Source organism: Rhagoletis pomonella, unplaced genomic scaffold (assembly GCF_013731165.1).
Source record: "Rhagoletis pomonella isolate Grant_MI unplaced genomic scaffold, Rhpom_1.0 Rhpom_scaffold_00006, whole genome shotgun sequence".
NCBI lineage: Eukaryota > Metazoa > Arthropoda > Insecta > Diptera > Tephritidae > Rhagoletis > Rhagoletis pomonella.
The window spans coordinates 57263662-57279807 of record NW_023458560.1 but is presented as its reverse complement, the minus strand read 5'-3'; the positions used below and the strand labels follow the sequence as shown (position 1 = coordinate 57279807).

The 16146-nt window shown below is 36.1% G+C and overlaps 2 protein-coding genes across 3 annotated transcripts in view; both read left to right on the top strand.

The window, feature by feature from the left end:
• The window catches only part of LOC118741996 (putative cyclin-dependent serine/threonine-protein kinase DDB_G0272797/DDB_G0274007), a 32803-nt gene extending 29519 nt beyond the window's left edge, over window positions 1–3284 (top strand). Inside the window, exon 2 of the mRNA XM_036473961.1 lies at window positions 2297–3284. Coding sequence (XP_036329854.1) covers window positions 2297–3284 — 988 coding nt within the window. The remainder of the gene's footprint in view (window positions 1–2296) is intronic.
• Window positions 3285–3333: 49 nt separating this feature from the next.
• Window positions 3334–16146, top strand: part of LOC118741004 (mucin-19) — a 36968-nt gene continuing 24155 nt past the window's right edge. For both annotated transcript variants that reach the window (XM_036472788.1, XM_036472787.1), the window contains exon 1: window positions 3334–3413. In XM_036472788.1, coding sequence (XP_036328681.1) covers window positions 3359–3413 — 55 coding nt within the window. In that variant the 5' untranslated portion in view covers window positions 3334–3358. The remainder of the gene's footprint in view (window positions 3414–16146) is intronic.

Sequence of the window (16146 nt, the reverse complement as noted above, 5' to 3'; positions counted from 1 at the left end):
TTTTTTTTTACGAGTTATTTGCAAACAAATTTTTATGCAGGCTTTTAAACCTTTTGAAAAATTTCAGCAACAATTCATTCAAATCTTATGATTTTTTGACAGCAATTAGATAACTTATTGGCAACAAAATAAAGTGGTCAGTTTGTGAAATTACGATTCTTGTTTTATAAAAAACGTTATTTTTTTAATCAATTGAATTTGTTTACCAAATTCTCATATATCTAGGAAAATAATTCAAAAAGCATTATTTGCGCTAAACATTCAATTTTACTTTCGTAATAAAAATTACTGTAACTTTGATTGACTTAAAGCTTTTTACCAAAAAAAAAAAATTAACCGAGTTTAAAAAAATATAATAGAAATGAACTGAAAAGCAAAAAAAAACAATAATAATTTGATACTTCTTGATTTGATACTTAAGTTTTAAAATTTTATATTTTTGGAAATATGAAAATCAGAGAACTTATACATATCTGAATGAAAACCTATGTCGGCATTGTAGTGAAAATTATAAAATAAGGCAGAAGAAATTCTTAAAAAAATCTATTAAATTAAAGAATTTGAAAATATTTTAACCACTGGTTATTCCAAGTAGAAGGTTAAATTTCGTGGTACTATGTGTGTTTCTAGCTCCAATTAAATGCAACAATAAAATTTCTATAGCTCAAAGACGGCTTGAATACCTTTCGTTCGATAACAAAGTGGTAGTATGTATTTCATTTATTTTATCAATTTAATTGAATTAAATCTTTCAAATAGGCGGTAAACCTCTTCAAAAATATTTTCCTAGCTAAGCTTTCTTAAACTACGTTATTTTGACACCCATACTACAAAATTTCAATTCAATTTAATAGAATTCACTTTTTCAAAAAGGTGGCAACCCTCCTAAAAATATGTTGGAAATAAAGTTTTCTTAAGCCTCTTTAGTGTAATACACATATTGTAATACTTATTACGAGTATGTGGTTTATCTTTGGAATTTATTTTCATTAAACTTTTGAAACAAGTGGCAACCTTCTTCAAATAAGTTTTTTAAATTAAGCTTTCTTGTTTCTTAATTTTTATAAAAGTATACCCATTATCTACCAAAAACCATATAAATCTAAATTTCAAACTTTTTATTTAGAATTAAAAAAAAAAATTTGCGGTTTTATAGCCCATTAAATTTTAGTATAATATAGTGCACGTTTCAAGTGGCTGCCAAATACCGTTGATTTTGGGCAATTTTTTTTGTTGACGGTCTCACGCATTTTATTCCATACAAAGTATGCTCGAAATTTGTTTGTATGGAAGTAAATGCGTAGTACCTACAACAAAACGTCAACAAAAAAAAAAAATGCCAAAAAGCAACCCCTTTTTTTAGAAACTTCAAACTTTCATTCCATTATAATAAAATTTAATGGGCTATAAAACTGCATACCATTCATTTTTGCACAAAGTTTGAAATTTGGATTTATGTGGTTTTTGTTAGATAATGAGCTATACTTTTATAAAACATTAAATAAACAAAAGAAAAGCAGTCAATACTAGTTAAAATATCGACTCCTATCGTTTTGTAGGACAATAAGTAATTTTTAGCAAAAAAAAAACCGACTTCAACTCCCATATAAAAAAAATATATATGTATATATATATCTCATGATCCACTGATCGGATCTCAGCCAGATTAGTATGGGACCACCTCTGAGACACTACCTTTCCGATGCAAAATTAGAATTATCGAAATCGGTTGACGTGGTCCAAAGTTATGCCGTAACATACATAAAAAATAAAAATAAAAAAATATTCCGACGAACTGATAACCTCCTCCTTTTTTGGAAGTCGGTTAAAAAGTACATTCGTCGATAACAAAGCCGATATTTTTATTATTGAATTCATAGATATATGTACACACTTACCTATCGATAGGGCTATCTAGTATCGCGTATTTTTTGCTTTCTACTTTAATACACCCAAATATGTTTCGTTAATCCAATATTAAAACCAATTTGTCGATAAAAAATATCAATAACTTTATTTATTGACTTTTATCTTTAATTTTACCGGTGATCATTTGGTTTATAAATTTTATCAAACAATTTATTTCTCTATTTTCAGGCATTTTTCTTTGCAGTTCAGTGTCAAGTACAACGTTGTTCAAGAAAAAAAAAAAGTGTATAAAGCAAGTTAACGTGTTATTTAGCAATAAATACATTCTCCTACCCTGCGGCACTTCCGCCCACACTTTTCCAGCCTAAATAAAAGTAGAACGCGCGCGTAGCTCTTTAACGCCCAACCCCTTCGTCACCCCCACTAGCATCGCAACGGCATCCCATAATCAACAAACAACGCGTTGCAGCTCGAACAGCTGCAGCAATCATCAAAACACACACAGGCGTATAATCGCACATACGGTGCACCAACAGCAACAACAACACGCGCAACCACTAATTGGTCGCGGCGGACTTCGCCAACCCAGCTCACAAACACAAATCTGTCGCGCTGTAGTGCGTTCCACAAAAACACCGGAAAATCGTCACTCTGCACAACAGCTGCCCAAACGCGAGCGCTACTTCTATCAAGTGAATCCGCAGACGCGCTGCTACACCATTTATGAGCGTGTGCCATATTTTCGTTGGGAGCCACGCTTGAGCGGCGTCTACAACAGTCCCTATCCACACTACATACACTTGCCGCCGCAGCAGGGTGGCCAACCGGGCGAGCAGGGTAAGGAGCAACATTTATTGCCGCTGCCACCACTTAAGCCAGAACAGGCTCAGCTGTCGCATTTGACTTCGCTGCTGGAGGAGGAAAAACACCAAAAACATTTGCAACAGCAGGAAGGATATTCACAGCAGGCCTTTCAGCAGCAACAGCAATTGCAACTACAACTACGGTTGGCACATCACCAGCAGCAGCAGCATCAGCTGCAACATCAACAACTACAACACCAACAGCTGCAACAGCTACAACACCAACACTTTCAGCCACAACACCACCAGCAGCCACAATTTCAATATTCGCCAGCGCCTGTCATCAGCGCCGCTTCGCCAACTTCTTACGACGCTTACGAGTATCAACAATCGCCCGCGCAGTTGCCACATTATTCGCAGCCCGCCCAGCTGCAGCAACCGCAAATATTGTCGTCGTCGGCTTTGTCACCACATCTGCCGCCAGCGTTAACCTCATCCGTGTCGCCGTGTCCGCAAGAGTACAGTAGCGCGCCAGGTCCAGCTGGAAATATATTTTACAACTGCAAGTGCCACGAAAGCTTCTTGCCATACAAGCAGCTACCACCGAACTAAGTGAAAAAGTATAAAACGCACGCACAATAACAATCAAATAGCCGCCCGTTTCAACACACACACACACACACACGATGTTGGATGACGATAATAATGATTTGCTGGCTGCAGCCTCGGAAATACAGCGCAGTGAGTTTAAACGTAGTTTACCTGTTTAACTATTTGAAAGTTTATTGAAATTAAGTTGAATTCAATAGAAATTTTGTATGTTTTCCAATAAACTTAAGATGCCCAACACTAAGCTCTTTCCGGAAGCGTGAAATTGAAATTGAAAGAAGACCGGAATATGTGGCCAAAAGTCACTAAAATATTTCTCAAAATGTGATCATTATTATAGACAACTCAAAGAAAATGCTGTGAGAGTTGTATGGGTCCTAATGAGATTCAATTTTGGTAAAATAAGTGCAAATGAGGGTTATTGTTATTTATTGTTCTTAACTGTCACTGTTTACGGAAATTTGGTTTTTGTGATGAATTTTATTGTAAATTCTTATTAGTTTCAATCCTGCAATAAATATGTAAAAAAAAAGTAAGTGCGCCTGGGCCACACTGGAGAAGTGAAACTTACGTTGCATATCTCTTTTGTCTCATAACCTATATACATACATACATATGTACATGCATCTGCTTTTGCTTAAGGTTATATTTTTTGTCTTTTTGCTATCTAGATCCCTACCTCTACCCCTGTTCGTTCTAATAACATTTATGTTATTCTGTTTTCTTTATATTCATTTTATCTTTATGCTCTATCGATAACAAAATCGATCGTAACATCCAACAAAACATATCGATAACAAAATTGATGACAAATTCGATAGCGAAATCGATAATACTATTGGTAGCAAAATTGATTAGCAAATCGATAAAAGTCTCGATAACAAAATCGATAAATAATCGACAATAAAATCGATAACAAAACTCGATTAGAAAATCATTAAAAATGTCGAAAAAATATCGATAACAAAATTGATAAAAATATCGATAACGAAATCGATAATAAAACCAATAAATAATTGATGACAAAATCGATAAATAATCCATAACAATATCGATACTAAATTCGATAAAATATCGATAAAAAAATCTATAACAATATCGATAACAAAATCGATAAGAATATCGATAACAAAATAATTAGCTTTATTTTATTCTTTCTTCCTCTATCTTCTTCTTTACTTTTATCGATATCCTCATCCTCGTCTTTTTATCATTTGCCTTTGCCCTTATATAAGTGAAGGGAAGGTTATATAAGTGAAGGATTTTTATTTTTACCTTTGCCTTTATCCTTTTCTTTATCTATGTACGTACTCACCTTTACTTTCATTCTTGTATTGGTCTTTTTCTAAGTGTTATTCTTTAACCCTTTATTAGCAAGTTTTTGTTAAATTCATACCATGTGCATACACTCAATAAGCACTTGTTTCAGCCCCAACCATTTCCGTTGCACCATTTCCGTTGCACTATTTCCGTTGCACCATTTCCGTTAAATTTGCCAATTTACTCCCAACCAACAAACCGCCGCTAAAGAAGTTTCACTTCAAAAATAAATAAGGGGGGAAAAATTTTATATTAGAAATATTAAGAATTGGATGGTGCAGTTTTTAGTTTACTCTTACAAAGTCCTTATAAATCAGTAATTTGCCAGGTACTTACTTATTAAAAGCAAACGGATAGTAAAAATTACTACATTGAAGGAAAGGGAAGTCATTGAAATAATACTTAATAACTAGCGAATCCGAACGGCGTTAAAACGCCCAAGATCGAATATTAAAAACCTAAAAACTATACTAAGTGTTAGTCAGGGTATACGCGATTCGACATCTACAGGCCAAGGTCTTTATTTTGAACCCTCATATTTCAGAAATAAACAGGCAGGTTATACAATTTATTTCCGAGTGAACTTCTACAAAGCTCAATTTGAGTTCGAAGCGAATGTGGTTTAAATTCACTCTAAAGTGAATTGCAAAACCCACCTGAAAGCGTTTTCAAAACCATTTCGCTTTTCTTGTTCGTGCGCGCTAGGCAATGTCCGGTGATTACCCCGACTACTAAATTGAGAGAAAAGTGGTCCAATCGAGTCTTAGCCATGGACGGCTTTACATAAAGTTTTAGCCGTATTTTTAGCCGTATTGCCTGGGGTAGTATAGCAGCTTGTTTCCACAGCCCACCTGGCATTTACCTCCTCGATGAGATCAGCCTTTCATCTGTGTTTGCAGGAGGTTAACGGAAGGTCCGCATCTTTTGTGGAATAGACTTCGGATACTTCCATTCCTCTCAATGCCAGCGTATCTGCTATGCAGTTGCCAGGAATGTCACTGTGTCCGCGGACCGACAAAACACTCAAGGAGCATTTGGATGCGAACAGGTTTGGAATCTTTCTGCAGTTTATGGCTACTTTCGTCGTTGTTCCGTAAAGATTTTATAGCCGCCTGCCTGTCAGAATAAGTAGCCATGTGCCATCTTGGAGGGGCGGAGGTTATGAGCCCGCTAGCCGCCTTCATTACGGCGTTTAGTTTATGAAAACTATTTTGTTATGAAAACAAGTCGACTTTCCCTAATCACGTTCAAATCCGCTTGAAAAATCTTCAAATATTTTTAATTGTTTAGGCTACAGAAAATTTCACGTCTCTCGCCTGTCAGGTCATATCTATCGAGGTAATCATTTAATTTGTTTAACACCGTGCGGCAAAAACAAAAAAAAAACTCAGTGTGTGTAGTCCCTAGGCGCGGAAGAAGTGAAACTTAATTGAGGAAATGCCAGAAAGAAAGAATGTGCGATATACATACACATGTACATATTTTCTAATATACAAAAAACATATTTATTTAAAATTTTTTTAACGACCTTTAATTTTTTATTCTTTATAACCAACTGCAAAGTTAAGTTAATATTTGTGGCTGAAAAAACATACATATCTACAATGTTAACTGGTAGATTAAGGTAACTAATGTAAGATATGAAATATTTTATTTCTATATTATTAATATTTCTGGAAAAAATCCGCATCAATCGTAGCCGCTCCTTTGGTTGTTGGGTCATTTCCACCATTAACCATTTCCAGTGAAAATTTTTGTTTAAAAAATTTTGTCAGCTCATCAGATTCGGCCAGCAAAAAGTTGACGTTGAAATCACCTGCGAGATTTGCAGGTCGATCATAACAGTCTACTCATCTTTATCTTTATCCTCATCTTCATCTTCATCTACATCTTCATCTTCATCTTCATCTTCATCTTCATCTTCATCTTCATCTTCATCTTCATCTCCATCTTCATCTTCATCTTTATTCAAAACCATTTCTTTTGATACCCATATTGGGATACTTTATTTATTTTAATAAATAATTTGAATTTGATTTTCGTATATATGGCAACCCTTAAAAAAACTAAAATCATATTACACATCTACAAGTCGAGCCCTTTCATTTGACACCTCATCCTTTAAAATCGAACGAACGATACAGATTTTATGACTCGGTGTTGAATATTTAACGCAACCATCTCCGAACTCGTGTAAGAAGTTTCATTTCAAAAAATTTCAAACGACACGAAAGAATCGATATACTCACTAAACTATGGACAAAATATAGTAAAACTGCGTTTTTAGTTTTTCACTCTGACGTTAGGATTTTGTTTCAAAGTAGTTGCAAATTTTCAAGGCTATTTAAGGACAAAATTTGTAAAGGACATTTTCCATAACCATTAGTCCTTATGCACCAAATAATTTATTATGTTATAATTCTACAGATTTTTTTCTTTTATATGACACTCTTATTTTTATCCTACATTGCACTGAATTTTTTAAATAATTTTTTGAAATAATCATATTTTTTAAATTTCAATGTCTTTTTAAAAAAATCCTGGCGTCAGAGAGAAATACTAAATATGTACGCAGTTTTACTATAATTTACCCATAGTTTCGCAAATATATTCTTTTTTTGTGTGTGTAAAATTTACTGTCGCACGGTGTAATCGAATTTGTTTCTTTGTGTAGGAGTGCAAAACTGACAGCAGAAAAGCGTTGCTAAAAGAACAAGTCCCAAGCTTATGGTCTCCGGAGGTTTCGCAAGTGTACAGCTTTCGCCGTGGCCTTTTTAGTCATTAATATTAGTAAATCACATAGAATTATCCCTGGTGGAATTGGACCACAAAACTTTCGTTTAAAACGTACAGAGATAGTTGAAAATATTTTTCATTTGCTCACTTCTCTACTCAAAAGTATCTTTTCACATACGCATAAATACGTACGTATGCTTGACTTTATTTATAAGCGCTCATTACCCGGCTACACACCACTTCGGTCGCATGCCATTTGTCCCCTTTTTTGTTAATAGCCATGGCGCATTAACGTTTTCTGCATTGCTTCTCAACGTACAAATTCATTGCATTTTTACACTTTTTTTCTGTCGTTTTTTTTTCTAAATTTGTGTCATCATTATTATTCATTATAATGTGCACTCGCATGCAGTTGCCACTTTGTTGTATACGCAACGTGAAAATATACATATGTATGTACATACATAAGTAGTAGGTATCCAAGTAGTATGCATGCGGTATGCAAGCCCTAATTAAAAATAAATTACGTATACGCCGTGTATAACCAACATTAATAGGCTTCTTTCGTGACGACTCGAATTGAGTAGGAAGTTTTTGCTTTTACAAGTATGCAATAATTTATACAACTGCCTCTGCAAGAAGGAAATAATGCAAAATTAATGGCAACAGCAAACTTCAGGAGGTATCGTTATGTTATTATTCTGAAGAAATATTAATATTTAACTTGACCTTGGAAAAATGCGATTTATGTAAGTTATTAAAAGAACAGCATTTGTTTTATTCCACAAGCAAAGTAGCGAAGAGTGAACTCTTAACTAGCTGCACTACAAAACTTTGAAATGTTTACTTCAATAAATTTTCATGCAAGACCAGTAAGTCTTTTCGTCTGCCAAAAGGCTGCAGCGCCTTAAAGCTGAGATTTCTGCTTTAGAGAGGCCACACGTTTCCAGCTGGAAACCTAGTATGTATCTGCTTCGATAGCCATGCGTGTTTAAAGGCAATAGGATCCAAATTAGTGAACTCGTAGATTGTACAGATATTCCTTGCCGGACATAGGAATATTCTGGGAAACGAGGCAACTGATGAGATGGTTATGTATGTAGGTCTCTGAGATGCCAATAAATTGTAAAGAAATTCTTTATACAACTTCCATTTAGGAGTTAATTGAGGTATCTAGGCCATTATCATGCCGGTTAAATTAAAAAAAGACGGAATACCCTTTTAAACTCAAAAAATACACAGATTATTGCACTTAACTCTATAGAGTATGTTAAGTTAGGTTACGGTGGTTGCCATCCCGTACAGTTCGTCATTGAGGCACACTTAGACCAGTAAGGCTCATTGTGCGCCTTAGTTTCCCGTTGGATAAAATCACGTAACGTTGAAGGTCATGGATATCCACAGTGTCGGAGTCAGCTAAACACTGAAAGAGATATTTATTAAAAATTATTTAATTCGTGACCTTGCCAGAGCGCCGGTCAATGGGAGAGATAGTGCCCTATATTCTCCACCCCCTCTTCGTACTTACAGCCACAACAAAACCGTTGGCGGGGTAACCCATTCGCTTACCATGCGCTCCTATTAAGCAGTGTTTTGTAATGATACTGACCGCTGCGATCAATTCGTATGAGAGTTTTAAATCTATTCAACCTTATTGTCCAGCTTTGACTAATCCGTAAAAATGGCGGTAGAGACAGGATCGTAAGTACGAGCGGTTTACCCAGTCGCTTCGGCATAGAATTCTGGTAGAAAACGTATTTGCGAAGCAAAATATTGGGAGAGTGTAATCCAGCTTAAGTAGAGTTGCTGGAATGTTGGCCAGAATTTTTGAAACAGGAACCTAAGGTCTCTCCATGTATGAGATGCATTCAATCCGGTTGCGTTGGGAGTTCGGACTGGTTGGAACAGATACCGTTCAGTCCCTTTTGAAAAAGTGACCCAACGACGTCATTTGGAAGAATATTTTCAAAGGCGCCCTCTTAAGTCAAAAAAGAGGTCATATTTAGTGCCATCGGTGCGCCTCATGTTCCTGTAACATGATAAAAGTCGGGGCTCTTAGGGAGAGCCTAAAAATAATATATTGATGGTCGGAGAAGAAATATTAGACGTTAGAAACGTAGGTTTTTTTGAACAGTTGCTTATAAGTAGGTTGGACTTTAGAATAAACTCGAGTAATAATTACCTCGTGGGTTAATGTCGCTAGAGGCCCCGAAAACGTGATTATAGTTTGCATCCGACCGGATGACCATGGTAAGCTTCCTGTTGTAGGCCTCCCTGAATCGGTAGTTACCTGGTAAACTCCGTCGATTACCGACCTACTAAGTACTTGCAGTGTATTTCAGCGATTACTTTTACAAGGCAATGTCCTAGGCGGTAGTCACCATCGGCTCTTTCTGCACTACCGGGAGTTACTAAAGTAGTCACTTGCTTGATCTATGGGCGTCCTCTTTCGCAGTTTTTCGCTATTCTGCTTCCGACTGGTTCGACTCTGCACTACCATGTGCACTACCACGGGTTTATAGAGTAGCTACTTACCTAGGAGTCGGTGCAGTAGCGGTTCAAAACACAAAAATTTCTTGAGAACGGGAACGGAGATCAAAACTGTGAAAGAGAAAAAAATGTTTATGCGCTTTGTGGCGTTTGTAACCTTAGAAATGGATTTCTAGTCTCAAGAACAGCAAAAATATGTATTTAAAACTTTTTAAAATATACATTGCAGACTGGTTTCAGGTCAGAAAAAGAAAAAATTGAAAACCTTCTATATTCAAAGGTCATTTTCAAGATCAAGGCAACGAGACAATTTTCACTGAATTTTCCATTTCAAAAGCTTTAAAATATAGGTATGTACATTTATTTCGCTATCTCTTCTCGTTCTAGAGCGGTTCCTGGAAAATTTGTGCAAGTATCTTTTTAAAATAATATTTTTGAATCTAATAGCGAATTTCCACTAGGTATTAAAATGATTTATGCCATTTAAATAATGGCATGTGAAAATTATCTTAATGTCTCTTTTCATTAACGTAATGCCAAAATTAGTTTTTAATGTTCAACTTTGTCACTAAAATATTTATCATTTAACACCTAGTGGAAATCTGCCCTTATACTAAACTCTCTTGCAATCCATGCAACAATATTTATATATCACTCCACTGCATTTATCACCAAGCCATATACCATTTTATCTCAACACTAATAAATTGCATGTTAGTGCCCTTAAATTGTTGAATTATATACCGATTCAATTAGCCAACGTGTTGTGCGTAATCAATGTAAATTACTATGAAAAACTAACAAATTCCGAAAATGTCTGCGGTGATAAATATAAAGAAACGGTATAGTTACATATACATATGCACATAAATTAGGCAACAAAAATCTATAATGACCTATTTATAGCACATTGGATTGCGTTTGATTTTATTAAATTGTTAGTAGGTATTCGTTTATTTGTAAATATTTTCACAATCATTAATTTATGCCTTGGTACGCTCATAAATAACTTAAGTATGCGTGTGTCTTCCTACTACATACATACATACATACTTAATATTTACATATTTATGAACCTAACTCTAAAAATAATACACATTTCATTCCCATTAAGTTTCCTTTTGATTGCTTCGATTAGGTTTTTTGCACTGTAGCTGAAACAAAATACGACGACGCGCACAGCTAACTCAGTCAAGCGGCAGTTATTTCTTCAGTCAGGCAATCAGGCTGCCATGCGGTTGGTTAGTCAGTTTGTCAACCAACAAGTCAACCATCATAAATTACTTCAACTTCATTTATCCTTTGGTAATAACTTACTTTCATATCGCAAGCAGAGTCTGCTGCCTATTCCATCCAATTTTACAAGTAAGTTGCCCGCTGTTTTGCCTTCTTTTGCTTCCCGCATCGATATGCGGTATACACGACGTATGAGTAACCAGCGAAGTATCTACACTCCCGTGCACTTGAATGGGGACAATGGCTTTTCGCTGCTGTTTCTGGGTTAATTTTCTTTTATTTAATTTCTATTATTTTTCAAAAAAAAAATACAGTTCATTCTCTAACTAAACTCATATAAACGCAAGTTTCAAACTTTGTAGAAAAAATAAAAAATTAACAAATTTTCATCAAAAACATTTTTCTTTACAAAAAAATCCTGGTTTCAAGTTTTGTAGCCCATTCAATTTAGGTGCAATAGAGGGTAAATTTAGAGTAGCTACAAATTACCGTTAACTTTTGACAATTTTTTAAACACAAACGCCAGCCTGCGTTATATGGAAAAAATGCGGTGGTAGATCATTTAAAAAACAATTTTCAAAAACCAACGGTAATTTGTAGCTACTTCAAACTGGCACTGGGCTACGGAACTGCATATGCAAAAAAATTCTAAGAAACAAGTAATTAAAAACCATTTTTTTAAAGACAAGCTTTTATTAATTTTTTTTGGGTAGTTATTCCCTTTCATGTTGGTAATATATGTTCTAAATATGAACCATATCGGTCAATAAATACGGGTTTTTCAAATATCTCGGCACCCGCACCATCTAGCGGATTAATTCATCTTTCATATTGCATTGTCTCCGGGTTCTGGGCTAAGCTTAAAGGTTCAAGTACCTAGCTCATCGGGAAGTTGGTTATTTCATATTGAGATTTGAAACTTGCATTTATGTGGTTTTTGTTCGAGAATCAACTATATTTTAATTAAAGAATAATTAAAATTTAATAAAATAAAATTAACCCGGAAAAAAAGAGTGAAAAAGCATTGTCCCTATTCAAGTGCATGAGAGTGTATGTCACTCAGTTGTCATTTGCCTACAATGCTAATCGGCTGTGTAGCGGGCTTGTGTCTGTTTGCTTGTTTGCTGTTTTCCGACATTCTTCTTCTGTGATATTTAATTTTAACCCTTTATTGACTCCCTTGTCTAGTGGCGCTATTTAGGTCGATCATGCAATGCTTGTACGTGTGATAATAAAATTTTTATTTTTATTTTTTTTAATTATTTTTTACACAATCTCTTCATTCTTTCATTCTACTAATTGGCACGTTTGTGCTCATATCTACACTCTCTGCCTCACTCAAATTCTAAGTTTAGCATCGATATTCATTCTCCTTTCACTACTATCGCCCCTTTACCCTTTATCTACCGCATCGCCTATTCTAAAAATCATAAAGTAAGCCTCTAAGCGTGCCAAGCAGCAACACGTCTACGCGCCGCCGCTACAAGTCGTCAACCCTTTTAGTTTTGTGCAGCAAGTGACCTTCTTCTTTCACAGCACCTCCTGCAAGCTACACCACCTACCATGCGCCAGCCATCAGGCAAAAAATCGCGCTTCCAGTCAGCCACCCATAATGAGTTGGGAGTATAGCCCCATCGGCTTTTCATACAATGCAATACCATTCATTGTTGTTGCTGGTGTTGCGCAAGTTGTGTCGTCTTACATACAAAAGCGTCACTTTATATTACATATTGACTTTGTCTTGTCTACCCTTTTGTTGTGGCTAACTGCGCCACACTTGCTTTTTTACTATTTTGTTGTATTTTGCTTCATTGCTTTACTTTTTTGTTGTTGGTTTTGGCTGTTTTTGTTGTTGTTTTTTTACGGCACACGAAAGCGTAAAAGAAATCTTGTTAGTGGTATTGATTTTTTTTTTTTTTTGTGTACCTTCTTCGATGGATAGCTATTACGAGCTTACACATTTTCATTAGCCTGAACAATATCGAAGTCTGTTTTAACATTTAAATTTTTCCTGTGTCATTCAATTTAAATTAAAACGAAGAGACAGATTTTAGGTTGAATTTTTGGATAGATTTCAGATTGAAGCTTTGCTTAATAGCGCAACTTACTGCCTTCCGACCTCTACAAACTTTGATTTCTTTCTGAACTCTTAGGGTACTTCATTCGGCTTGGTTATTTCTAGCAATAAAGTTTATAGTTTCACTGACGGTTAGGCGACTATCAAACGCTTGAAGAGAACCCCGTTTATTTTAAAAGTAAGTAGCTTTGAAATTTCGGTGATCTCTTCATGATAAGACTGAAATGTTTCATGTGCATTTTGTCTCAATTCCCAGTCATTAAAAGAAAATTAAAAACAAATGAGCCGACTCGCCATTTCTTTGCAAGCTTTTTGTTAAAAATTGTATATAACAGCAGGAGAAAAGGGATACCGATAAATAGGATTTGATATAGAGAAGAGAACAGGTCACCTAAATACATAGTTGCCGTGACTGAGAACGATTTATTGTAACAAGTCTCTATTTGGCTACAAGTCTGCTTTGATCCACGTATTGCTAAGAAACCTCGACAGGTCCGCTAACTTAATGTCATTTAGTTCATGTACTTCTAGGTACAGTGATCCTAGGAGGCTTAGTCCGGTTTTACTTAGAGTTTCACAATTCTTCATTCGTGTCTACTAAGGTGAAGGAGCGCTGCGTCTCGCCTTGTTGATATACCCGGAAGGAAGGCATTAGCTTGTATCTTAGCTTCCGTACTATTTACTCCAGTAATGTTGGCTCCTACTTTTTTTATCCAGACATATAAGTTTCGCCTAACGGAGCTCCATGACAAACCAATAAAGAGTCCTGTGCCTATGATTCACTGTGCAGCCGCTTTTCTGGCGAGAATATCTGCCACTTCATAGCCCATGACTCCACTGAGTCCTGGTTCCCTAAGAGTCACAGGAGCGGCGCTCTGTGTGTGGTTGCCCCACTTTCTACGTACTGTCTCAGATGTAGTTCAATGGCATCCACCTCGACGTTAGACAGAGTTGCCTTGCCACAAAGTAACCTTCTGGGCTCTATGCCGTAGACTCGCACTCCGACACCGTGGTCAGTATTGGAGCCATCAGTACACCAAGTGTTGCTGTCCTTCCGGCTTTTAGGTCGTTCGTTCTCCCTGTAGTTCTCTTGCGGAAAAATATCTTGAAATTGTGTGTGAGGTTAAATCTCGGAACGCACAGGTCCACAAAGCTTATGCGCAGCTTCGTTCCTCTTGTTCTATGACCCTGAGCGTAGAAGCGTGTCTTTAGAGGCAGAAATGATTCCAGTAACTTGTCCCTTTTCCTAAAAAAAAAAAAAAACAATTATGTTAGTATACTTGGGGTTTAAGCTTAACTCGTTCTTCCCGCACCATTTGGTGACTATTTTCAACGCATTCTGTTGGAGGTTGGATATAGTGTCTTCAAACCTGCCTCCGATTAGGATGAAAATATCCATCTCATAGCCATGCATATCGAAGCGCTTTTCACTTAGAAGGCAGAGCATAGCAGAGGGTTGATATCTCCACCTTTCGCAGTTTTGACTCTTTCCTATCCTATCCACTCTAGATAATGGTTCTGATTTAAAGACGTTTGCTATCCAGCAGATAGCCGGGCGCAATTGTCTATTGGAGAGTGTTCCGTTAAGCATCATACCGCCATCTCCTTGTTCTCCAAGGGTTTCTCAATTTTCCTCATACGACTCTGAAGAGCTTTGATAGTGGATCTTCCAGGAAGATAGGCTTAATTGATTCTCTGTAAAATGTTCCTTATAAGGAAACTAGTTCTGATTTTCCGGTCTCCGATTATCTCCAAGGTTTTTAGTTAGTAGAAAAGGAGTAAGACTAATGGGTCGATATAACTTTAATTAGTCTGCTGGTTTTCCCCTAATCCTCGGGATATAGCGGACCGTCACTTTCCGCCATTGTAACGGAAGGAGGCCTACGCGAAACAAGGGACGCTTAAGTACTTAACTTTTATTTACATTCTCAGCTTTTTATTACTAAGAAAAGTAACAAAAAGTTTTTATGTCTAAAGTAGGAACAAAAAATTTCGCAAAACAAAAATACGAATCAAATCTTTGGTCCCATGGTTCACGTAGTATTTGCGAAGTAGTGTGCACATAAAAAATGTCTAAAATGTACGTACATATGTACATACATATCTAGCTACGAAAGTGTATTTATGCTAAAAAATATATACGTAAATAGTAACATTTACAAAACCTTTAGTTGCCATCTGTAGCACTTCAGCTACAAAATGCACCTTTGCCATTTCACAATTTGCCATTTTTTCCATTTAACATAGTAGTGCCTCTTGAGGATTTCTATATAAAAATTCATATATGTAAGCATGTAAGTATACTCACATAAGTGCAGGTGCACTTACATACTACCATTTACATGTGTAATTGAGACTACACATATTTACATAAGTATTAAAGGACTAATAAAATTATCTTCATATTGTAAAAAAGTTAAGGCGGGGCGAACAGTAGGTTGCGGGCCCATCCAGAATGTCTTAGCTTTTTGTTACTGTTCGAACTTTTCTTAAATAAAGTTGTTGTTGCGTTTCTCTCCTAGAACTAAAACGATGAATCCGCCTTTAGAGCTTACATTGCGCAAACATAGCATCTCCAAACATACTTAGATTTGTGCCAACGTACGGCATCTGACCATTGTAATTTACATCCCTAACATTTCACACAGACTCATCAGCCATGAATTTTATTCGTACCTACAGCTTCTGTCCAAGAATCAGCTCTATGTTAACTAAGCATAAGGAGTTCATGTAATAATTTACTGTAAGTGCAGGATTCGAGAGATCGTTTGCGCTTCAGCAACTTACACCGACTACGATTCCCTTTGTCTAGTTTTTGATTGACCCTATAACTGCTTAAACAATTTTTGCTAGCTGGTTCCCATTTAGAAACGCCAAGCCAAGTGAAGCCAAGTTCCAAGTCTCTTTTCATCTAATCTAGCCAACGCAGATGAGACCTTCCTCGCCTACCTTCAGCGACTATTGTGGATTTCGAGCATTTTCCAATCCTAAAGCATTTTCATCTAT